The 25,482-nt window shown below is 35.2% G+C and overlaps 1 protein-coding gene across 18 annotated transcripts in view; it reads right to left on the reverse strand.

Annotated features, from left to right (window-relative positions):
• LOC104250494 (sodium channel protein type 2 subunit alpha) overlaps positions 1-21,326 on the reverse strand; it is a 60,066-nt gene extending 38,740 nt beyond the window's left edge. For 3 of the 18 annotated variants that reach the window (XM_059820752.1, XM_059820741.1, XM_059820743.1), the window contains exons 1-12: positions 21,060-21,326; positions 17,290-17,408; positions 16,309-16,398; positions 14,622-14,750; positions 13,832-13,923; positions 12,643-12,915; positions 12,277-12,340; positions 11,254-11,395; positions 10,895-11,101; positions 7,751-8,050; positions 3,131-3,478; positions 1,171-1,303 (exon numbers count right to left, since the gene is read on the reverse strand). In XM_059820752.1, the coding sequence (XP_059676735.1) occupies positions 1,171-1,303; positions 3,131-3,478; positions 7,751-8,050; positions 10,895-11,101; positions 11,254-11,395; positions 12,277-12,340; positions 12,643-12,915; positions 13,832-13,923; positions 14,622-14,750; positions 16,309-16,398; positions 17,290-17,408; positions 21,060-21,326 (2,164 nt within the window). Of the gene's footprint in view, positions 1-1,170; positions 1,304-3,112; positions 3,479-7,750; positions 8,051-10,428; positions 10,433-10,894; positions 11,102-11,253; positions 11,396-12,276; positions 12,341-12,642; positions 12,916-13,831; positions 13,924-14,018; positions 14,111-14,621; positions 14,751-16,308; positions 16,399-17,271; positions 17,409-21,059 lie in introns of all 18 variants that reach the window. The other 15 variants (XM_059820753.1, XM_059820742.1, XM_059820747.1 and 12 more) reach the window with 14 other exon arrangements.
• Positions 21,327-25,482: the final 4,156 nt, after the last annotated feature.

The following is a 25,482-nucleotide window of genomic DNA, read 5'->3' on the forward strand; positions in this document are numbered from 1 at the left end:
AACTTCTGAAATAATGGAAACCAGAGATGGGCAGGAGGTGACTATCAAGACAATATGGTTTACATGGACATGTTTTTTCTGGCCAGAAGAATGGAAGGACAAACTATTCAGCTGGAGGAAGAGCAGCACCCTCTAAGGAGATATCCTCTCTACCTGGAAGGAGAACTAAGAATTGCAGACCAAGAATCAAGAGGTACCAACAGTTCATGCTTGCACTAAAGTAGGAGGATATACTCAGAAAGACACGTTTGTGAGAATGGTTTGTGAATACTTTTAGAAGAAAATAGGTGATATAACTCTTATTTTTTTCTGACTACAATTACTTTGGGATCTATTTGTTTATCTGAGAGCAAAGGGCTTCAGAACTCACTTTAAAAAGTATATTTCAATTCTGACTTAAAATACTCTTTAAAACACTGTAAATTTTCTTGGTAACTTCTTGTCCTTTTAGAATATGTATTGTAGGACATCTGCAGGGTTTGTCTGACTATAACAGCTGTCACACCATGCCAGTATCTAGTAGATAGATCCTTTAAGCTTATAAAAATATTTTAATGACAAATGTGTGAAGTGTGAGTGTACTCAGTTTCCATTAAATAAACAAACCAATTCCAGCAATGTATGCTTTTTCATATAGTAAATATAATAGTTTTTTATCTCTGATATACTTAACTAAGAAAGTTTAAGAAATGCAGTATGGTGTGGGTTGATTACAGTTGGTTGTTTTCTTTAAAACTATCTTTTTCATTACAATTTCCTATTGTCTATCCTTGGATTTTAAGCCTAAGGGAAATGACTGCTCTAGCACATCACTGCCTTTATCTTAGAAATTCCTGTGCATCTTAGTTAATTTTCCCAGTTGATGTCTTATAGGAAGAAAATCCCTGTGTTGTCTGTTTGGTGCTCTGGCAATCCCCTAGCTATGATTATTTTGTCTCTATTAGTCCACTCAGTAGAGTAATATTTTGGAAGGTGTCAGAAAAATTAATTACTAAGCATTTAGAAAGTGTAAATGATAATAGAAATGCTCAAAAGTCTTTTGTATCTGATATTCAGAGATTTCACATGTCCAGTTTTACTTTTACAAAGGAAATTATGTAAATAATTGCTCTGTGCATGTAGTTAGCAGAAATTTACTGAACTGCCTGTCAGATAAAATGCATCAAATACCTTCCATTGTATTTGTAAGTATGCTGGCTATACTCATTGCTCTTTGTCTTGCAGCAGAATCTTCCAGCATTTCCATGGAAATTTGATAAGAACTCAATCTTCTTTTTCTTATTTCTGTTTCTGTAGTGGTGCCCTGTAAATGAAATACTGAGGAATTAAACCATCCTTTTCAACAGCCAATTAGCAATATTTACTGTATAAATATTGTAGAGATAATCAAAATCATCTTTGTGCAGCATACTAGACTGTTCTTACACACTGAAGGTTTCTGTTCCTGTAGGAATTTCTTTCTTCTTTATTGAGGAACTCAGTGGGAATTTTGTACAGTGCTACAAATAATCAACTGGAGGACACAATACCAAGGCAATGTGGGGCCAAAGGGGGTTCTCACTTAAATGATTGAGTGAACAAAATTTTTGCTAGGTATCTTTTTGCTAGAGATTATTTTTATTCTTTCAAGAAAAAATTATCAAAGTTGAAACCTGTCACTTTAATTTCCAGTAGCTAGTCATGTTAAATAATTAAAGTGTGAGTACAGAAAGAAGTGAATTATTATCTAAGAAAGTAATTTTGATACAGAAACATGAGTATAATTCTAGGAATTAATTATCTCTCTAATACTATCTACTGCATTCCTAACCTGATTAGTGTAGTTGGAAAATTTTATATGAGAAAAAAAATCACATCTTATTTATTATTTCTTCTACCTAATTCTCACCCACCACAATGCTCACACAGAATTTGTGATATATTCTTGCAATGAATATGCAAGTCCTCTCTGTTTTGTATGGCTTCTAATTTTCTTTTCAAAGCAATAATACCCAGCTCTGATTTAAATCTGCCTAATGTGTCATTACTCTGTAGCATGTAAGTGGCCTTACAGTTGCTTTTCTTTTCTTCTGGAGTGTGGCCTAGGGATCTAAACACAGGAGTTCTATTAAAAAGTTCCTAAATCTTGGTTCCTGCTCTACCACTGATTCTGTGATTCATGGAAACCACTCACTCTTGTTCTGATTATTCTGTCCCTATGCAGAAAACAATAAAAAATCCTGCAGAACTCATAAGGGGTTTCAAGGTTATCTTAGTGTGAAGACGAAAAACCATTTTCGAACATTCACTAGTATTCTCTCTTTAGAGAAGATTCTTGAGTTAAATGGCTAAATGTTTTTTCAAGTGAATGTGTTTCTGAAATAGAACTATATACACATAACCTCTGAGGTAATCTGATTGAATTTCTGGTATGAAGGTCTATATGAAGATAGGAGAGAAACAAAAATAAAAAGAAATGTGTAATAGTAGTAATAAAATCTCAGTACTTATTTATAATGAAAATATTTTTCAGGTTAAATACAGTGCTATTATAGCTGCCAAAATACTATACTGAATCCATATGACAGTACTATGTATGAAAAAGCTTGCTTTTTTGAAAGTTTGAAAGAATGTCATAGCTTACAGAAGTCTGAAACTGAGACTGAAATGTAATGTAATTGCAAATGTACATAGGAATTGTATGTATTTTTCTCATTAAAGTTATGAGAAAAATTTCTTCAAGATAAATTCAGTAAAGGGTATTTCTATCAATATCACGGGAGTAGTAACTGCATTCTGCCTAATTTCGCAGGTGTTTAACTATACATATTTCCAAGTTATATCCTTAGTTATGTATCAAATATCTACCTTTGCTGATGAGGTGAAACTATACACAAATTGTCAAATTCTATTTATGTTTTTTTCTTTCTATGTGCAGATCTCTTGCTGAAGGCAAGGAGAATATAATACTTTACTGAGGCTCAGATATAGGATGTTGAGGACTTTTTTCCACTTATGTTCTGTTACTTAGAAACTATTGCAAGTTATTTCTCATAGCTCTAAGAAATGATAAGGCATGCAGAGGTGAGCAGTGAGAAAAAATTCTGTGCCTGAACCAAATTGTAATAATTACTGGTTTAGTTATAATTACCTCTGGTATAAGTTGACCAGTAGGTGAAGTTAGAGTTGAAGGTCCTCCAACCAAGGAAACTACTCCATTGCAATCCACAGTGCTGTGCATCTTCCCATTTACTGGAAGGGCTGGTACCATTCTAGATGACACACTTGCCTGACTAATATTACTGTTGCGCCGTTCTCCGTGTCGATTTGGAACAAAAAGAGAATCTCTTCTGCTCTCATTGTCTTCAAGAGTGCTGTGCTCATCATCAGCAAAGTCATTTTCAGATCCTATATCCTTTGCACGACCTCTAAAACTGAAAATGCTTGTTTTGCTGTTGCGCCTTGGTGAGAACAGGGAACCACGAATGCTTAGCAAAGACTGTAAAAGATGTAAACCAAACCAAAACAAAACAGCATTAGAACTGAAGTTCTAAGTTCTTGGCTTTTCAAAGAATAGTTACAGTGCTGGAGGAAGGATAGTCACTTTTTTCTTCAATAGTATCAGTGTGTCCATTAGGGGAACGTGCTCATTAGGGGACCTGAAGTAGAGGGGAACAAATCTTTTTAAGGTAATGTAGCAGGACTGAGGAAAAGTTGTGCAGAAGACATAAGTAAGGTTGGAGAGTTTTGAACAAAGAAGGCATGTTGAATTGGTATGGACCCATGACTCTGCTGGAGACAGTTCTCAACATCACTATCAAGGTTTTGCATGTATTTTTCTTTTATTCCTCCATCTATTAGAGGACAGAGCTAAAAATCTTTTACTTTTCTTCCCTTCTTCATCCCCTGGATTCATAGAGATAACAACTGATAATGCTCATTGATCATTGCTTTCTATTCTATTTGTTAGAGGCAGAAGTGGTTTTAAGTTTGGTATTAAATTCAGTCTAAGTTGATGTAAAGACCTTGTCTGCCCTCTTCACAATAGGCTCAATAGTGTGAGAATAACATACGCAATACTCTAAAACTAGAAGACAGAGGCAAGAGCCTGGGGAAGCTCTGGAGGTACAGTGTGAACATGACTAGTAGCACTCTTGGGCATAACACTCAGGGGGCTATATCATGCTGCACACCTACCAGAAGATACAACTTGGCCATCAGGCAGCTCAAAGCAAGCGTTCACCAGGGACACAGTTACCTAAAGATATCCTCTTACAAATGAGAAAAATAAATCAGTGGTTGTTGGTAATTCATCTTTTAATTACAGTAGAAGCTAGTTAATGGAATGTTCTTCTCCCTTGCTACATATTTTATTAACAGCATTCATGAATAAATAAAATGAGTACTAATTGTGGAAAAAAGAAACCTTGTATTAAGCTTTCTTCAGTTCTGCATTTGTACAAATCTTCGTGTCTTGGCACGTCAAAAACCTGGTTTGAGATGATTCTCAATTTTTCACTAGTTTTGCAGGTGGAAAGTGCTCATATGTAATAGCAGTGGTTTTTATCCCAGGATAATTAAAGTGAAAGTGAAAACTGCACTATGATTATATAAGCCTATATTAATACTGTGAAAACCAAACACTGAATATATACATATATCAATCCATATGTATCTCTGTATGTGCATACTCAGATTTATACATGCACACACATAATGTGTGTGCTAACTGGTAGTACTGCCTGTTATAAAGGCTGGCAGGTGTTTATCATTATGAGATGTATTTTTTCTGCTCTTACAGCTATACCAAATTTTAATAATTTGGGCTGAAATTTTCTATGCTGGCTGTCAGCCTCAGGCTGAGTTACTTGAAGAATATCAGCCAAATGGTTTTGCTAACCCATTTATGTAAACTTGGCTGGAGAAAAAGTGCTGTTTTGCTTATGCTGAAAGATAATTTTGTCTAAAAAAAAGCTCTAGCTGCTAAGGAGCATGACACTGAATTCTGACAAAGTGGTAAGCTAATTACTGCACCCTTTGTAAATTTCTTTGTAAATGTATTTGGCCAACCTACAGTCCTTCAAAAAATCATGCACTCACTAGGTTTGGTCTGACTACCACTGCTACCCTTGGTTTTTTAGAGAATGTTTCCATGGCTGCTATGGGTTTTTTTGTAGTCCAATCTTTCCAATATGTGTTATCATGCTCTGAGCACAGCTAAATGGATCAGGCCCCTCAGGGACCTGGGGGGAGTAAAGCCTGCTCTGCAAGTCCCTGCTGGATTGAGACAAAAGAGATAAGCCAAAATGGCTGCAATTCTAACACATGTAGAGGCAGAAATATATGTGTCTACATGCTCCTGGAAAGTAAGGTCTGAAAGGAAAGCTTGGCTTTTCTTGCAGGCTGCATCATTCATTTGCACATGGAATATTGTGTCAAAGGACAAAACCTCTACAGGGGGCTGACTGGGCATATTATCTCCCCATTACCGCGTTGTTTCATGCTCTGCCACCCTGTTTCACCAGGGAGCTAACTGCATGGCTGACAAGACAAATCCGCTTTTCCTTTACCAGTTCTACTGCCCATAATCCTCCCACTCTTGTGGCAGGTCAGTTTTGTTTCAGTTATATGCAGGCAACATTTGCCCCAAAGCATTTTTAACAACTGCAAAAACAATTACCAAGGCAGTCTTTAATTAATAAATTATCCTCAATTAGATTGTTTGCTTGATACAAGTGTCTTTGTATTTTAAAATTTTAAATTAATTTAAAAAAAAATTATCTCAGATGGTCACTTATTTCCTTCCTGCTGTGTAATTCATGATGTCTCAAGACAAGCTGTTTCCTGTTTATTGCACCATTCCCTTCTTTTCTTTCAAATCTAAGACATAGAGAATATTTGTTTTCACTTGATTTTAATGAATTTTAATTATTTATTCTGCAACATTTTGCATTTAATTTTAATGTTACCAAAAGTCATTTGACATGCCTTGTTTTCCTAAGCTGCTTAAGTTTCTGTGGAAGTTTCACAGTTCTTCATGACAATTGACAGGATGAAAGCTTTCTGAGAGTTTCAGAGTATGAACAAATACATGCAATAATGTTTTACTGTATGTTAATAAAGCTACAGAAAGTTTATTATCTATGGAATCTCTTTGTCTTAGATTCTCCCCCCTCTTAGTATATATATATTCTGTATATATGTATAGTTCTGTATCAAGTATTTTTTCTGTGCACTAAAAAATGTATTTAATATAAACATAATAGATTCCTTAATCAGTCACTTCACCAGAATTAAATGAAAGAGCATCAGGGAATTTACACTAGACAATGGAGAGGCCTATTATCAAGTAGCTAAAGCACAGGACTAGCAGTCAGAAATTCCTTTCTGCTCAGACTTTGGCAGTGACTCTTTTTTAGCATGGTCAAGTCACTCACCATCCTCATCTATGAGGTACGGACACTTGTATACATATCTAAGTGAGGCAGGGCTGGGGAGTCTAAGATGAGATCTTTGGCTGCAGCTCCTTTGTATCAGCCTGACTCAAAGCCCAGTCCAATTAATGAAAGATTTTTTTGGAGCAGCTCTGGCCTAAAACTAATAGTACATTTTATTAGATTAGAAATACACTTTTACAATATTACTCAGAGATGAGATAGATTTAATAATTTGTTTTTCTTAGATTTTATTTATTTCTTATCCAGAGAACAACTTGGTCATTCTTCTTAATTATAATAAACATTACTTCACTTCCTTAGAAATGCAAATGTATCTTTTTCAGACCAGGCATCATCCCTTATACTTGACTAGTTACTGAGGCTTTGTCGCAAATTAAGCTTTTCTCACCTCAGTGCATGTATTTCAGTGTGAACTATTTCTGCCACTGAATCCCATATGAGCCTGTAAACTAACACACTTGATACGAACATTAAATAGGATAAGCATTGGTAGTTAAACATGGGTAGTATTGGTAGGTAAATGTCATCTGTTGGCTGAGACCAGACATGATCATTTTGAAAGGATGTGTTTTGAGTGATTTTTCTACAAATACCATAACTGTGTGTAGACTTGAAATAAGCAAAGGTATCCTTAAGTGATGGAGGAGATCCTTAAGGGAGTAGAGCTTTGAAGTTTGGACTAAATGTTTTCCAGAGGTCCTTCCTAAACTATTTTTTTCTATGATTGCAATGATTCTCCATCTTGTATAATGAATTTCTAATGAAAAAGAACAGTATGACTAAATTCTTATAAATGTAAGCCCAAGCGACCCCTATAGAGTTTGTCTTTATTGTGGAGCACTAGAGCTACTTTTCTCATTATCTACTATTTAAAGAAGCTAATTAAGGAAAATAATAGAAACTAGTGGTAGTGTGGAATTTCCTATGCAGGGTATTTTGATGATGTGGTCTGCTAAAAAACCTCACATATTTGTATAGTTTTGAAATGGATGCAGAACAGAGAACCTGTGGTTGATTAATGCAAATATATGAGTACTAATCAAGGAGTCTTTGATGCTTTCTCCAATCTACCAGAAATACATTTTCAGAAATGTTTTAATTAAGTTTACAATTATCCTTGGTATGTTCTTTTTATCCCTTTGTTAATAGAATGGATCAAACCATATCAAACTGTAACACTGTTAATGGTACTACCACTGTTTTTTTTCCTTCACTCACCTTTTACATAACTTCCAATATGTAAAGCTGCTGTAATGTCAGTCAAAACCGAATTAGAGTAGATGTACATGATTTAATAAAAAAGAGCACTGTACCTGGTGAGGAGATGTGAACCTTTTTTCATATGTCAGTTGACTTCCTTCTGTCGAGAAGCGGAAACTTTTCCTTCTTATACTGTCTTCTGACTCGGACTTGGGGAACTTATCGATATCTCCTTTGTCCTCTGTTTCAGACATTTCTTTCTGTTTTCTTTTCTTCCTTCTGTTTCTTCTTTCTTTAGCACTCTTTGAGCTCAACTTTGATGCTTCTGAAGAACTTTCCAAGAGTTCTCCTAATCCCCCTACACCACTGAAATCTCTTGATGCAACTGATGCTGCTGCTACTGCTGCTGTTGCCTGTCAGGTTACAAAGCAAGGTATTTTTAGTAGGCCAAAATGGAACAATTTTCTAGCCTTTTATCAACTGTTTTTGTTATCATTGTGGTAATACTGCTGGTTGTACATCCTTGAGTATGCAAATATACACAAACAAATTGAACTGAAGATAAACTACAGAGTTGTATAGCTCCTCATTGTTTAGTAGCATGAGCTACTTGAAGCGTCAACTTCAGCAGAATGACAGCATCACTATTCCTTAAAGACTTGCTGCACAAGACACTGGTCTAAAATTAAGGTCGTCAGAAAAGTATAAGCATGGTGCTTTTTCATGTCTTTCAGACCTCCTTCCCCATTTTCTCTCGAAAAAAGCCCCACATCATGCTCTAATTCAGTTGATCCCTTCTGAGTCCTTACAGAGAAAACTCATCCCTAACATCCACAATGTGAGTTAATGTATCATAATCCAACTAGCAGCCTGCAAGTAGTTGAATCCAGCCTTTCCTCACTGTCTTCACAGCAAGGACACTCCTCTCTCTTTCCTTCTACTTTCACTGGCAACAGGCATACCTTCTAGAGATGTCCTCAAGCCCTACCTCCCTCTTCATGTTTCCCCTCCCACATTTCCCACTGTAACAGCACTCTAGGTCTTTGTTATAGCTACACAAAGGTACATTTATTGCCTGTTGCTGCTGCAGCCAGAGAGAAGAAAAAGTTTAGGTTTCTTCTCTGATGGAAAGGGATGAGATGACTTACTGGAGCAAAGAGCCTTCCCAAAACTTGCGACCAGTATCTTCAACTCCAGTGGTCAGCCTACCTGATTTGGTTCATTAGGAAAACTGGTTCATTTAGTCATCAAATAAAGGAATAATTGAGAGTGTGTCCAGTACTCTTCCTAGAAAGAACTGTCTGGGAGATTGCTATGAAATTCTGCAGTGGAAAATAAGTTTTGGAAGATGATAGGCTGCTGTGGGCTTAAAAAAAAGGGTGGTGTGATAAGTGGCAAGAGACTACAGTTATATAACAAAGATGACTAGTAATTATCCAGCAAAACATATTATATTCAATTACAAGTATTTCAGGAATTATGAGATATCTCTCTACAGCAGGAAAGGTATTTTGAAAGCTCATAGTATGAATTAATGGCTTTCTGCACCACAATATACTACCCATGCTATACAAGTTGACTTGATACAGACTTTTTCTGCTAAATGGAATATTAAAAGGATTCTGAAGTGTTTATCAATTAAAAAAGTGATACTCAAAATTTTGTCATACAGGTTTCAGAATATCGTCCTTCAAATGCTCTAACAGAAACAAAGACAGCAGATGCTGAGTCATCACCTATCTACTCCGTAACACTAACACCAAAGGTCAAACAAGTGGAGCAATCCAAAGACCGCTGTGATGACTTAGGTTTGTGGATGAATAGATTCAGTGTCAAGAGAGTGAAGAGATGGGTCCCCCACTCATTTCTGTCTCAGCAACCAATTCAGCAGCTCAGTGATCCACCTTGTAATGCATACTTTCTGCTAATATTTTCACGTAAAAAAGGGATCTTGACTGTAATACTGCTTTTCGTATAATGAATTGAGTGGTCATTTATTTAAATACATAACGACTTTCCAGGGCCTTTATCCAACCTTCCTTGTAGTCTCTGTTTCATATGGTTCTATTCTTCTTCCTAATTCTGGATCAGCTTGATCTCTGTCTCGACTCTCAAACACACAAACATCTAGATGAGTCTCCTGATATCTTTTGATATAATATGATTTAGTGGATGAAAATATCAGATTTTTTAAAAACAGGTGCTCTTTGCCGATATTTAACTTTTTTAATTTGCATTTTGCGGAATTCTGCTTTTTCTTTAGTGATTTGGAAGTGCTAAGGTTTAATGAATAAAGCAGAGATATGTTGATTATATTTCACCGGTCATGCATAAAGCTTTCTTTTCAAGAAAATATGGGGAATTTCACTTTCTATTAGCACTTTATAGAATCATTCTAACTTAGTGAAAGTAGCTGTAAAATACTACAAACACTATAGTTTCCTAGAAGATTCTAATTTTCCAGCATTTTATAAACATTGTCATGTTGAAAATTACTATATGCCAGATGAAAAGCAATAGAAAATCAGTCCAGAAATTAGACAGACATCTGACTCACGGAGCTGAATTCCTGCATGTATTTTACTTTCAGATAAGAAAACCTCACACAAAAGTATTTATTAAAATTTCTTTTTCTCATAAAACTTTAAATAATTTTCTTCTCTTTTCAAAGAAAACAAAGATTACATTAAAAGAATTCTGAAGTAATACCTTTGTTATAAATATTGCTAGTATGTTCTAAGGGTATATAAACTTCTGATTTACTTCAGTGTGCTTAAATATGCTTAAATACCTTGCTGGATAGAAACCTAAAAGAACACTGATTACAATCCTTCTCTCTATTTTCTGAATTTTGGGGAAGAACTATTAAGTACAGCAAGCCTGGAAATTCTCACTCAGACTGTAAACCAGAAGTAACTGGACTTTTTTCATGCTGTTCATACGATCTGTAACGTAAAAGCATCATGAATTATGACGACTTAAAGTCAGGTTTCTAGGACACTCTTATCACAAATATTTTACTTTTACAGTCTTTTGATGAACTTAGTAGCATTCTTTTCTGTACCATTAGCTTGCTTTTTTGCTATTTGGTTAGTTCCTAATTTTCATTGGCTATTTCCACTTTTATAACTTGTGTGGTAAACAAGACTTTTTTCTTTGTGTAAGTCATTGCACGATTTATACATGTTCTAATTCATAAAAATTATTACCCTTGCCTCAAGAATAAGCTGTTCAGAAAGTACAATTTCCATCATTACCTGAGCTTCTTCTTGTTGCTTCTTCAGTTGTTCCAGCATCTGTTGAAATTCTGCCTCTTTCTGCTCTGCTTCTTCCATGGTTGCTTGATTCTGTTCTTCGTAGGCCATGGCGACCACAGCCAGGATCAAGTTGATCAGATAGAAAGAGCCCAGAAAAATCACCAGAACAAAAAATATCATGTATGTCTTCCCAGCAGCACGTAGTGTCTAGGGAGTAGAAAGCATATCTATATATTATTCCACCACTTATCTTTGTTACTGCAACAGCATTATGGTTTCAGCTTATGTACAAATAAGCCTATTTATGTAATTTTGTATGTTGCCTACAGTTTACTTTTTATATCACAAAAACTTCTTACCAGCTGATACAGGTTTTCCCAGAAGTCCTGAGTCATTAGCCGAAATAGTGACAAGAAAGCCCAGCTGAAGGTGTCAAAACTTGTGTAACCATAGTTGGGGTTTCTACCAGCTTTCACACATATATATCCCTCTGGACACTGCCTGTGTGAAAACCAAACAGGAGGTTCTTAGTCATAACTTTTATTTCCTTCTAGAACATATTTATTATCTTTTGGAACAATATGGATTATTTTTCCACAGGAAATCCATGAATTACAATTAAATTCATTCAGAAAAAAAAGTCCTAAGAAATGAACTAAAAGGAGAGTAAATGAAAGATACCTTTTCCATCCGTTCACTGGTTGAAATGACCTAAATATTTAAATTCTCTTCAGTCACATTTTGCAAATAGAATCTTTATTAAAAATTAATAATTTCCTGGCAGAAATAATTGCTAAAATGTTGTTAAAGTTACAGACAGATTAAACAATATTATTAGCTAAATCCAGTTGTACTGTTATGGATCTCCCACATAATGCTGAGATATTTTTTTTACGTTTCTTCACTGTTGCCAGTTAGGTATTGGAGTTCAACTAACAATTCTAGGCTCATAAATGGGCACATGTGTATGGCAGAATTTGCCAGTATTGAAAAAGAGTTAGGCTTGAAAAAAAGGATTCTGTCTTGAACTATGAAGTCACTACTGTGCTTTCTTAATATTTTACGTACTCTCTTTCTCAGTTCTAATCTTTGCTTTCATCTTGTTTTCTTCAATCAATACATCTCCAAAATAGACTCTATAAGAGTTCAGATTTTATCATGAACACCAACACCATTTTCAACTCAAGCAGGAAGAAAGGCTGTTAAGGAGTATTTTGTTTAGCCAAAGACTAAAATATTTTACTTAAGTAAGAAACCATTGTTTAGCCACAAAACTCTACAAGTTCTGTAACTGCAAAATACGGAGTTGCAACTGCTACAGATAGGTTTCATGTTACTGCTTTTCTACAGAACATAAGAGAGGATTTTTGAAAGGGTCTTACCCTGCATCAGAGCTATTACCACAAAGTAGAGCATCTCTTTGTCCTTCCAAAATGTAAAAATGAGCTGTGTAGAAAGCATTATAAATATATGTGAGTAAATAAAATGAACCTGAAAGTACTGCGAAGTAAAATAAAAATAAATTGTAATAAAATCAAAGTGGCTAGCTGCTGATCTGTAGTTTGTTTAGGAACCCTTCTGGTTATTGTACTTGTTCATTGTATGTATTTGATCTCTGCCAGACAGTGACTGTAAGCAGTTCTACATAAGGCAGAAATATAAACTGTTCAATATTCTTTGCTTGATCACAAATAGTTACATACTATAGCCACAAATATATTAAAAATAATTGTATCAGTCATTCTTACTTTCATCCTCAATGTAATCCTTCCAGTTAAATGTGCTCACTGTCATATTAACAAATGTACCATTTTCATCCATTGTGCTATTGAAGTAGGAAATAACACTTGTTTCAAAAGTAGAATTGTCTGGAGGCCACTGCAGGCATTTATTCCTCAAGTTGCCCATGAACAGCTGCAGCCCTATTAGTGCAAATACACTCAGACAAAACACAGTCAGGATCATTACGTCCGAGAGCTTCTTCACAGACTGAATTAGGGCTCCTACAATAGTCTTTAGGCCTGCAAAGAGAAAATATCCATAGATTTATCAAAGAGTATCTTTGCCCTTCCCATATAATTAAGATGTCATGCAGATGCTTAAAAGAAATTATTTTTTATTTCTCAAAAAGTAAAGTTTCATGAGCAGCATCAGAGCTTGTGAAGATGAATGAAAGAAAAAGATTCTTTTTCATGAATATGCAATGTACATATATTCCAATAAACTGAATATATAATGTTATTCTCAAGCAGGAAATTTTATCAATCATGCTTTCCTGTTATAGATTTGATTTTATTTCTTAATTTTTCCCAGCATTTAATATTCTGCCAATAATTCAGTTTCCAGTTCATATTAAATATGACTTCACAATAGTATGAAGATAGAATGGCAAGTAATTTTGAGGAAAAAAATTAATATTAAATATGACTTCATAACAGTATGAAGATAGTATGAGATAGAATTGCAAGTAATTTTGAGGAAAAAAAAATAATTTGTGTTTGATAAATTTTCCTGTGCAATATTTATCTCCTTTTTGGTAGCTTTTTTGTTGTTACTTGGTTGACTTTAAGACTGACAATTTTAAGTGGTAAAACAAAGGAAAAAATTCAAAATCAAGAAAGCCATAGCGCTAAAGCTTTTTTAATGTAAAAGAGACAATTTGTCATAATAAAATGCAGAAAAACAAAGCAAAATAACCCATAGGCCTCATATTTTGTTTCATGCAAGAATCTGTTAAACTCAAAGGCTGATTTTGCAAAATAAAAGAAGCTAATGCTGAAGAAGCAAAGAATCATAATCCAGGCTTATGATCCATGCCTTTTTTTTTTTTTTTTCCCCTGGCAACATGAGCAGCAAACAGCAAGACTTATGCTCAAAAGAAGTGAATTCGACTTCAATGGAACAAAAGTCAGCCTCGGTGTTTAACCTCGCTCTCACCTGGAATGACTGATATTGTTTTCAAAGCTCGGAGAACTCTGAATGTTCTCAACGCTGAGACATTGCCCAGGTCCACAAACTCTGTCACATATCTGTAATAGGGGAGTTCACACACAAACACAATGACAGCACACAAATAACAATTGGAGTTACGAGGGGCCTAACACCTTACACAGTTACTTCTTACCTGGGATTACAGAAATAGTTTTCAAAGCTCTCAATACTCTGAAAGTTCGAAGAGCTGAAACATTGCCTAGGTTTACAAATTCTGTTACATACCTGTAGAATTAAATCACAGTTATTCAGAATTGAGGCAGATCTTATACTAATTATGTGGGTCTTCAAAACCTCTGTGGCAATAGTAGCAATCATATTTCAAAATTTACCTGTGTCTTCAGAACACCTCGCTTTTATAATTATTTGTTTTCATAAATTTTGCTTAAATTTCATTGAAGTGAAACTCACTGATTTGTATTTGAACAGCTAATTAAACTAATTAGCTTATAATAGGACAGTGACATGAAGTCAAAGGGATGGCTTCCTTTCTGGTGAGCAGAAAAATGTAGGACATGAAATTAGTGTCCCTCAGCCATAATTACACTAGCAGCTGACAGTCTGTGCTGGCTCCTGCCGTATTTTACTTTGATTTAAGAGTACTAAAATGTGTGATATGGTGTCTAAGTTTCACAGGTTGCAGAAATTGAATACTTTTAAATCAATATATTTATTATAATAATATTTTCCACTAATTTCATGCCCTAAAAGCTTAAAAAGTTCTTGAACCACTTACGCCATTAAAATGACACTGAAGTCAAGCCAGTTCCATGGGTCTCGCAGAAAAGTAAAGCCTTCTAAGCAAAAGCCCCTTGCAAGAATTTTGATAAGTGATTCAAAGGTATAAATTCCAGTGAAGGTGTACCTGAAAAGCATCAAAGGAGGAATAATGGATTTTTGCATACTTATGCTTATAGACAATGCCATTCTTTATCAAAGGTGACTTACAAAAAAAGAAAAGAAAAAGTATTTAGAAGTGAAAGGAGAAAATCAATAACTTAACTTTCTCCAAACAATTAAGAATGTAATTGTTGTTCAATAGATTAAATTTGAACTTGACACATATATATTATTTATTTTCTAAAAGGTTGATTTAATCTCAGTTTTTGTGCTTGCAAATAATTTCAGACTCTACTACTTATAGATGCATTTCAGACTTCGATATTTATATGTACATTCTCTGGCACTCACAGGGCTGCCTCTTTGCTTTCATTCACAAATCAGGTAGATGTCTAAGTGTTACAAAAATATGAAGAATTTTTTTTTATGTCAAATTCAGAGAGTTTTGTGAAAATCAGTTCTGGATAATAACTATACTCATGCCTATAATACAGGTTTATTTCATAAATAATCATTAAACATAAGAAAACATGCCCAGATTGTTATTCTTGAGGATGTGGAGCATGATTACCAATTTACCTGGTGTGGGAACAACCATTCATTTAAAAACATAGAATAGTCAGTTATAACCGGTGTAATGCTGGGACTTCGTGAGACCTGCGTGGGTCTGTGTGGACCTCTAGAATAAAGGAAATCTACCTACAGACCCTACTGCTCTCCTTTCAGACTCTCAGCAACCGTTACAAGCTGTAGACACTGTTGAGCACACTGGGAATGGTTGAATACTAGTGCAGTTTCTAAATACATCATTCAGCATAAGATTCCTTAATGCAGTGAAATAAATAAATAGAAATCAATAATGGCTATTGGAGAATGAGAGGGAATGAAAGAAACCACAAGTGGTTAGAACTAGGTTTATCATGAGTAGTATTATTTCAAAGAACAACATAATATTTCAAAGGAAAATGTGTATCTGTATTTTGTTAGAGAACAAACATGCCTGTTTAACCATGAACAAGAAAGAGGAACAGAGATGCTTTGTCATTTCCTTACTTCTGTGAGTTCTTTGTTACTCCTTCATAGGTAAGGCCCTTTCCTCAGTTGTTTGAGCTTATTGTGGTTTGGGTGTTGTGTGTGCTTGCTGTAGCTGGCACTTGTGAATTCACATCAGTGAACCACGATGAATGTCCCACTGTGCTAAGATCATGGATACTCAAGCAGTGTATGGCTGGCCTCACCAATGACACGCAACAATTTTACATGCACATTTTAAGTTCTGGAGCTCCTTTTCCAATTTACAGCTCAGAGCACCCAAGGACAAGAGCTCGTGTTTGTACTTCACAGTAGACGTTCAGATATTTCTCAGACATACTTTCAAAGTACAAGGCATTAAACCATTTAAATTATTCAGGAGAAAACCAGAAATTCAGGAGAAAACCAGAAATATATTGATAATCTCATAAAATCTGATTCTTCATGACTCTGGAAAAGCCCATTCTGACATGCAACTTTCAAAAAATGCTTCTTGTTTGGAGCCACACGAAAACAAAGTAGTAAAAATGAAGTAAGAATGTTTAACTTACTCTACATTCTTTGTCCAGTCTGGAGGGTTACTCATGGTCATAAATACACAGTTGGTCAAAATAGTGCACATGATAAGCATGCTGAATAATGTAGATTATAGTCAAGGGATGTAACTCAAAAAACCATGACAGTTTTATAACACCAAAATAATTAAAAATATTAAGTGTATAAAAATATGTACAGATAATGTGACTTTCTAAATAAAATCTGAAAATAAAGCTTTGCATATAATTTTATTTTACATGGTATGCCATCTGGCATGTTATGGTGCACTTACTGTAAAACAATGCATTTTGTAATTATGGCAGGTTTAGGATTTAAATGAAACATAAACACATCCTTAAGTCTGAAAAAATATGAAATTAGTACCCAAACGTAATTACTGATTGAAGCCAGGGGGATCATTCTAAAAGATCTTTAGGCAGCAGTTGGTTGTTTACACCCAAGTTGTTCTTTGGACATGATTGAAATATATTTGAAAATATTCTCCTTTATTCTGACCTGGATCTTTTATAGGACACCTACCTCAATGCTGAAAACACAATGCTGAAAAAGTATGCCTGAAAAAGCAGCTCTTCACTCATGCTCTTTTGTCCTTGCTAAGTGAGTCTAGTTCAAGAACAGTACTACTGGTCTTGGTAAAAGTGTGACCTTAGATATGTTCAAGTGCAATGGTTTGTTACTAATTTGGCCTTAGCTGGAGGGCTTAGTATGGGATCAGGTCTCCTTTTGTATATAAAGCCTGGTATGTAAATTCTGACAGCTTTAGGTCGTTCAGTAGAGAATTCTCTTGGTAGGAATGAAGATCATACTGCAATTCACATGTGATATTGCTGCTTTTTAAGTGTGATCAGCATATGTTTAGTTAGCATAGTACACCCATATGGACATAATTTGTATATCCATATGAAAAGTATTATTTCAGTAATTAAATAGTTTTAAATGGCAACCCTTAAATCAACATGAAGAAAAAAGGATATGAATGCACCAAAATCTTGATAGCAATTTTTCTGACGGGATTGAAAGGAGTTAAAATATACAAGGCAGATGTGGCACTGAATCGGAAAATTGCCTTTCCCTTATTCAATACTATGAAAGTCTGCAAAAAAGAAATACAAAATTAAAATACAGTGTTGACTACATAAATGTTTTTACCTCCTTCTAAAAGATTCCATTCTCTGCCTGGGAGGTTCAAGTTCCATTCTACTGTCTACCTGTGGTAGGAAAATAACTGATTTCTATGAATACAGTGGATTAAGCCTTTCACAGCCAATTCTCCAATTTGCTAAATTTTCCAGCATGTGGACTGAATTCTGATATTATTAAAATTGGTGGGATTTATCAGCACTGATGTCAGTTTATCAATAATAGCAAAATGCAGCATTTCATCACTAAAATATTTTCAAATTTATTTTTAACGAAGACTTTGATTAAAGTCAGAATTTCAAATTAATCAAATACATTCTACCTTGTGAGCAAACACTAAAAAAACCAAACAGCAAAAGGGCAATTCTAAACACCAGTTTGTATTTGGAACAAATACTTGACAGATTTATATACACATATATATTGTGACAAGGACAAACGCCTGTCACTAAACAATTTTAAAATTTAAAAAAATTAAAAAACTAAACCATCATTTTAAAATAACTTTGTTTCATTTTAGATTTCTAAATACTACCAATACAAATTACATGTATCTTCTAAAAATGTATCTGTGAAAAAATAAAAGGGATGAACAAATTGCCAGCTGACATAATTCTGAGCAGTCTGAGAAAAACGTACACGAGAATTTGCCATCCTATAACAACAAATCTTTTCTTCAAAAAAATGCTGTTTGCATTTTTAACAATATGCTCTTATTTTCCCTATATGTGAGCACTGAATTTAGGCAGTTATTATCTTTTAAAATTTGACCTGATAAACCTATGGTTCATGTTCACTATCATTCTGTTCCTGTTGGCGGTCATCGCCTAAGTGTTTTCATTTTTACTCCAAGTGTATTTGTGTGTGAAGTTTACTTGCATCTTTGGTACTGTTTGAAATTGCTTCAGGACATGACTATTCTTCATTCCTTTTGCTCTTTGTCGATGGTAATGGCTCTGCTTTGTGTTACCATAAAAGAGTCTTTGTTACAGAGCAGAGCAGAGCTATATAGTATCACTGTTTTCCATGTTGATTTCCATTCTCTGTAAAAACTTGGCTGTGATCAGAAAAATGCTGCCCTCTTTGTGGCCTTTACTGCCTGTCTGGTCTGCCGTCTCTGGGAGAGAAAGCAAACCTCTCTACAGTGGGAAGGAAGACAGGTATAGGGAGTGTTGACGGTGCCTGTTCACAGAATAACATCAAGTGTAACATTGAGGATGACAGAGAACGGACTCACACTCATTGGCCTTCCTCTCTGCCGTACAGTCCTTCACTGAGCTAGAAATGGTAGAAAGATGTTACCTGTCCCAAGGTCACTGCTGCAGCAGAGCCTGAAGACAGACTCCAGTTCACATATGATTTTCTCTGCATTGACAAGTTGATTGTTAAGAATAGTTTCTGCTATAAACTGGAGGAGGGATAACTAATTCTAGTTCATCATTTAAGATGTCCATTTGTTTTCTGTTGAGCACATTAGGCTGGTACGTAACATAAATACAGATTCATCTGTGACAAAAGATTCTGCAGTTTATTCATTACTCTCATAGACTAACAAGTCCATCAGTAGCCTGAGTTTTCACACTTTTGTTCCAAAAAATCTGACTACTTTTTCTGATCATTGGAGGTTAGAAAGTATACTTCAGTACTTCTCAGGCCTTCTGATACTTCATTTGTAGAATACTTGTTTCGAAAACTGTAGTCCTGAACTTATTTATGCACCTGTATTCCTGAATTGTTTTGCAGCTAGTCAAGAAAATGGCTTAGTGTGCATGATTATATTGTAAGAGTCTGCTTAGAACTGTTGATATAACCAAAACCATATAAATGAAAATAACCCTTGGCAACACCCCCTCTCTGACCTTTCATTTCTTTAAATTTCCTTAATAATGTTAATATTTGTATTACATACAGCACTGTTTATTTAACTTTGGCAACTGTTAGGTTATGCAATTACATATAGATTCTGCTTTATTTTCCATTCCTCTTACTGAAGCCATAATTTTTAAAACAGTTATGCGAACAAAATGCAACCACAAATTTAGCCACAAAATTGAAAGCACAATTGCCATGATTTTTTCCTAACAAACAAAATAACTTTTGTTACACTTTAAAATACTTTATGCCTTCATTTTTTATAGTTGCTCAACATCAAGTTTCTTATCTGGATGGCAGCCGGGAATGCCTCAAGCCATCATCAGAGCAACTGTGTCCATTCCCTTCTCTGTTTCAGAGAGATGAGGAAAGATAATCCCAAGCACTTGTCTATAAAACACCTTCTGCATTTTTGAATTTATGGTTATTATCCACAGCTTCATCTTCCTTCACTCTCCTTAACCACAACACTTTGCAGATCTATGAGGAACTGGGAGAACATCTTGATGCTGCTAAAGGAGCTTGCAGAAATAAGCAGAGAGTACAGAGGAGAACTTGCTCTTAGTGTCAGCTGTACCTTAATCTGTGCAGGACATAAGGTATTTTTAACTATTCCCAGGCTGGACTATTTCAGATCCTGGAGGAATTTAACACAGTCTACAACTAATCCCAGCTACAGAGATATACTTGTTTGTTCCTTGTCTTTCTCTTAAATCACATAATGGTAGTCTGTTTCCAGATTGTATGTATCATTGCTGCGAGACCAAAACCCATATACTCTATTACAGATCCTGACTTTTAAAAAGGTCAAGGGGCAAACTTTTTACTTGAATGGATCTGTTTGAACTAGCCTTTCTATCTCCAAGTCCCTGGCTTGCGGATCATGTGAAAATGAGGACTTAGTATGACTGTGCAAATCAGAAGGGGAAGTACACCTATTTTAGGAATTTAAATTCTTCATGGAGCACAACTATGCTATTAATGGTCCAGTTGTGTTATAGCTTTGCACATGAACTCGGGCACATTACTTTTCTCTTACAACATGTAACTCTTCGCTCTGCTCTTTCTGCATGAAAACTCTCAATTAGTCTTCAGAACAACAAAACTGTCTTTTTTCAATTCCTTCCTCAAAACTTAGCTTTTCTGTGGTGTCTGCCACAGACTTCTAATTGACAGCTGTGCAGCAGAGAACTATCATAGCAATCCCAAGCACCTCAGTTTTCATTGTGGTAGTTTTATACGACCCAAGATTTACACAGAGCCTCTATATGCTACAATATACATATATTTTATAGATACATCTCTATATATATGCTTACATATGTTATATAGCTATAACAGAAGCAAAGAATATGGTTACAGTCCTTTATTTCACTAACTTGGATGGATGCTAACGGATTATGTACAACCATCTCCACTGCAAAATCATGCTTGGAACACCTCGTTTGTCATATCCAGTCTTACTGCTACATTGAAATCAGGAAAATTCAGTTGTGTTCTCAAATTCAGGCAGGCTCAAGGAAGCTATATATTCCTACACTGAGGTAAATAACAAGTAAATAAACGGAAGTTGAAGGGTTCATAATATAGAAGAGCATAAATCAGTTCTGTTAGATGAAAGGATGTTTCTGTATATTTAGTGCCTTGATGGCTCTAACCATCATATTTTGTGATTAAATTTTTCTAATGTAGAAAATTATATTCTACTTTGCGCAAAACATTATTCACTCACTTTTTTATTGATATAATATGGGTCCAGGTCTTCTAAAGGTTCAGATACCATTCCTGGAGGTATGTCACCATAAATAAATGGCAGTGTCTTTCCTGCCTCCAAGTCACTGTTTGGTTTGGGACCATTTTCATCATCATCATCTGTATGTTCTTGCTTGGGCTTTTTAGCTTTTTCTTCTGCAGAACGCTTTTCAATAGCTGCGAGAGAATCTCTAGTAAAATAGCGGAAGCTTTCAGGTCCTGGTGGTACCAGCAGTGCCTGTGCCATGTTTTCATCCTGCAAATTTAATTACTTTTAGCCTCTTGCATAAGAATAACCTATAAAAGAAAATTAGACAATTTAGAAAAACTAAATTGTACCAACAGAAAAAAACTCCAATATTTGCTCAGAAACACTTTCCAGGCCTGAAATAGAGCAGCATATTTCAAAGCTGAATAGAAGTTAAAAGCAACTGCTCAGAATTTCTTTAGATGTTTTATAAATTATTTTTCAGCTTTTTCCTGCTGGTCTAGAAAAAGACACTACTTCTGCCCTCAAGCACTGCTTTGCCTATGTCCTTAAACTCTCCCAGTTAGAGCAAAATACTGATACAAGTGTTTTAACAGTATATTTTTTTTTAAGAGCAAGTATAAATGCATATTCTATGAGGTAATCTTGAAAATTGTACACCTATATTTTACTAGTTAATACATTTTATCTTCCTGTATTTTTTCAAGTATCAGTAATCCTAGTTTATAAAAGCAAATACTTTCCTTAAATGAAAAAGAAGTTTTTGTACGATTAATGCTGTTTAAGTGACAGCAACTCAGTTATGGGAGGAACAAGCATAATTCTTTCTTACTGACAGTTTACTGTGCTGAAGGTTAATGTTAGATACCAAAGAGGGTTAGATTGCATTTATTGACTGTCTGTGAGCTGTGAATCAAAACCACAAGCCTTTTAAGTAAAAGGAAACAGGATGTACAAGCAAGACCATGTGGGAAAAGAATGCTGCTTCTCATTTTTTGCAAGGCAAGTGTCATAATATCATTTCAGACTAAAACTGGTTTGACATTTAAGACTCTGGTTTCCTATGAATGTCTTTGGTGCCCGTGCTGGCTGATGTAGTAGTCCCTGCTGCTTTTTCCCGCTCTCTGCAACAAACTCTCCCCTGTACAAAACATCTCTTTATGAAGCCCTGCAGTGCATCGGCTGAAAGTAATGTTCTTTTCTTTCTTCCAAGTCCTTCTGCAGCAGGACCAGTTGCTTAAACTAGTGCACGGTACAGCACAGTGGAGAGGTTTGAATGGCTGGAGGGAGGGAATGGCAGAAGGCAGGCAGATCTGGTTAAGGAGCAGTGCCACCAAGTAAGAAATTACAGCCTTATTTGATGTCTACTTTGCAAAAGTTTGTGGCATAGTGTAGTAATAATTTTAATTATGAAAAACGATTTTTAAGAGTGAGTTTCAGTGCCTGAAATGAGTTCTAATTGTTTTTTCTGTACATGAAGTCATGTAGCCTTCCCTACTTTACCTCGTGAATGTGCAACACCTGTATTCTGGAGTTGCCATGTCTAGATTTGAGACACAATATTGTATTCATCTGCATTAATTCAATAGCCTTTTTCCTAAAGCTTCTTGCTTGTCTGGAGTAGTTTGTAGAAATCTCACACACACACACACACAAAGTGCCACAATAATGATCTTATAAAATAATGGATTCCTTTTCAAATGACCCCCAAAAAATCAAATCCTGTACAAACGTAGAGGGGGATGTTAGAAAGCGCTTGAAGAATCTACAATAGAAAACTGGAGGAAAGAAATGAGACTGTGTATTCCTAAATCTGAATTACCAATCCAATGACATGGTGGGTAAACCCGCTCCTGTGCCACCTCAAGTCTTTATCTCTGGAGTGGGTTCACAGCACAGCATCAATGTGTATGATATGCACTGAGATCACTGAAATAATTTAGTTGGTAGATTATAGCACCAAGCATCTAAAAGTAACACAAGACCAGAACTGAGGTACCTGACCATAAATTCATAAATAAAATATACTGTAATGTAGACATGGAGAAAGCTTTTCTCAAGGAAGAGCCTGGAGAACCATGAATTAACGTGATGTGTAGAATCACAGAGATCCTGGAGGGGCTGGAGTTACTGATGCAGTATAAATTGAAAAGTAAATTGTTAAGCCAGCTAGAGTCTCCAGCAGGCAACCTTATCACACGTTGCTATACTGAAACTTCTGCTACTAATTTTTAGTTTGTACAAGATGGAAGCCTTTGCTGATACTTGTTTTTTATTAATGTAACTCCCAATTATAAGGATCCTAAACTCAAAGTTGTCCTTTATTTGAGAATTAAAAGCACACACATTCTCTGGATACAGTCCACACTCCTTTGATGATTGCTTTTGCCCATCCAGGATTAATAAACTAAGAAGACGTTTGAGGTTTCCCTTCGGTCTTTCTGAGTAATTGATTCCATTATTACATATTTTACAGGTCTGTGATTCAAGCTGTTGACCTAGGTGCCTTTTCTATGAAACTAGGCTTAAAAAGTGCACCGTCCTAGAGTCATCAGTGGGTCCATCTTCTCTTTATAGTTCAGTGCATTTGGTTAGGCTGCTTTTCATCCATTAACACTTACAGTTATGAAGGCTGTAACAAAATACATTGTCCTCACTAGAAATACATGTATTTCTATTGCTAGAAGTCCACAAAGGGGCCAATGAATTTCTGGGAAAAGTAATATTAGCAGACTTGGGGTTTCACTGTATTTCTCAGACAGTCATAAAACATGCTTTAAAAAAGTTTTCTTGACAAGTTGGAAACATCACTTGAGTCCTGCCTCCACTAATGTCTAGTGCAGTTATATCTTTCCTGGCTGCTGCTATTACACAAGAAGCTTTTTCCTATACTAAATATACCCCAAGTGTTTTCATTCAGATTACAGAGCTTAATAGAACAACACACAAATATGTGTTTGATTACTGTTGCTATACGTGCGGTAGTTTAATAGAACAATGAAACAAAAGTAATTCTGTTCCCTGCACTGAGGCCTGAACAAGTTCTTAGCAACCCTTGAACTATGAAACACTTGGTTTTTAGTGATAGCTTCGCCCTTCTTCCTTCACTGGTTTTAAAATTGGTTGTTATCCTGTGACTAAACTCACAGGACATGAATGATAGTGGGCAGAATTCAGACAAAGAATTCTGTCTACCTAATTATTTCAGAATAGCTTTCATTAAAAACTATCTTTAAAGGAATAGTCTCAAAAATACATGTAAGCTATGAGTGGTCCAGGCCCCTCAGTACCTGATACTGCTCAGCAAAAAAGAATTTCAAGTATTTGAAATACAATTTGGACCTAGATACCATATGTATATTCATCTACAATTCAATAAATTTCATTAGAAAAAATAAGCTCCAATTTATTATAGAAATGCTTTTGCTAAATAAATCCATTTAGTTGTATTTGAGCATTGCATTCCATAAATTCTTATCCAGTTTTCCTTCAGTCCCTTCCTTTAAATAATAAGACTGAACAATAAACACTATCCATATGTTCTTAATTTTATGCATATTTCAGTTAATTATATTATGTCTATGGGTAACTTGCTATATTTTTTAATGTAATTATCTTCTCATCATTTTCACAGAAGATGACTCAGGAAGTGCTAATGATGTCAAATTTATTTTTGTGTGTCTCTGAAAAAGCCAGAAGAAGTGGCCTGAAGTATCTATTTTTATGATATCTTAGATCAGGCAAAAGGTAAAAGTGAAAGTATCAGTGTAAGAACCAGGTGGATACTATGGTTGTTTATTAAAATCATCAAGTTATCTAACAGGTTATTTGCAATCTGCATGAAACAATCCACATATACCCTTCAAAATTTTCAAGGTGGAGAAATAACAAACCTTGCAGTGTTTCTTATGGGCTGTTTTTTTGTTTTTACAACACTGGCATCAGAATTATTTTCCTGCCAAAACCTTAAAAAGCTGACTACTGAGATTTTTGTTCCATTAAAACTGAAACACTGGCACACAAACATGTATTTGATTCGTGTTGGAATAAGCACGAGGCTAGCAAATGGAATCTGTAAATTGACCAAATATCATAATTTTCTTATGGTAATCTTTTATTTGAGAGGCTGTAATTTGGGAATAATATCTTCCTCTGTGCTAAGCACAGGAATAGCCTCTCAGATGCTAAAATCTGGATTAAAAACTCTGCTCTAAATCACTAGTGTTAATAGGACTAGCTGTCTCACTTTAGGCCAGTAAAGATATTTGTCCAAATCAAAAAGGTGGGGCCCCAATGGTAGGAGAGACAGAAACAACAGGGCTAGTGGCACCAATTCTGCATCAGCTAGAGATTATTTTCTGCAGCTTTAGAAGTAAAAAGTGTAGCTGTTTTGTGCTGATATTGTCAGAAAATT

This window comes from Gavia stellata, chromosome 8 (assembly GCF_030936135.1).
Source record: "Gavia stellata isolate bGavSte3 chromosome 8, bGavSte3.hap2, whole genome shotgun sequence".
NCBI lineage: Eukaryota > Metazoa > Chordata > Aves > Gaviiformes > Gaviidae > Gavia > Gavia stellata.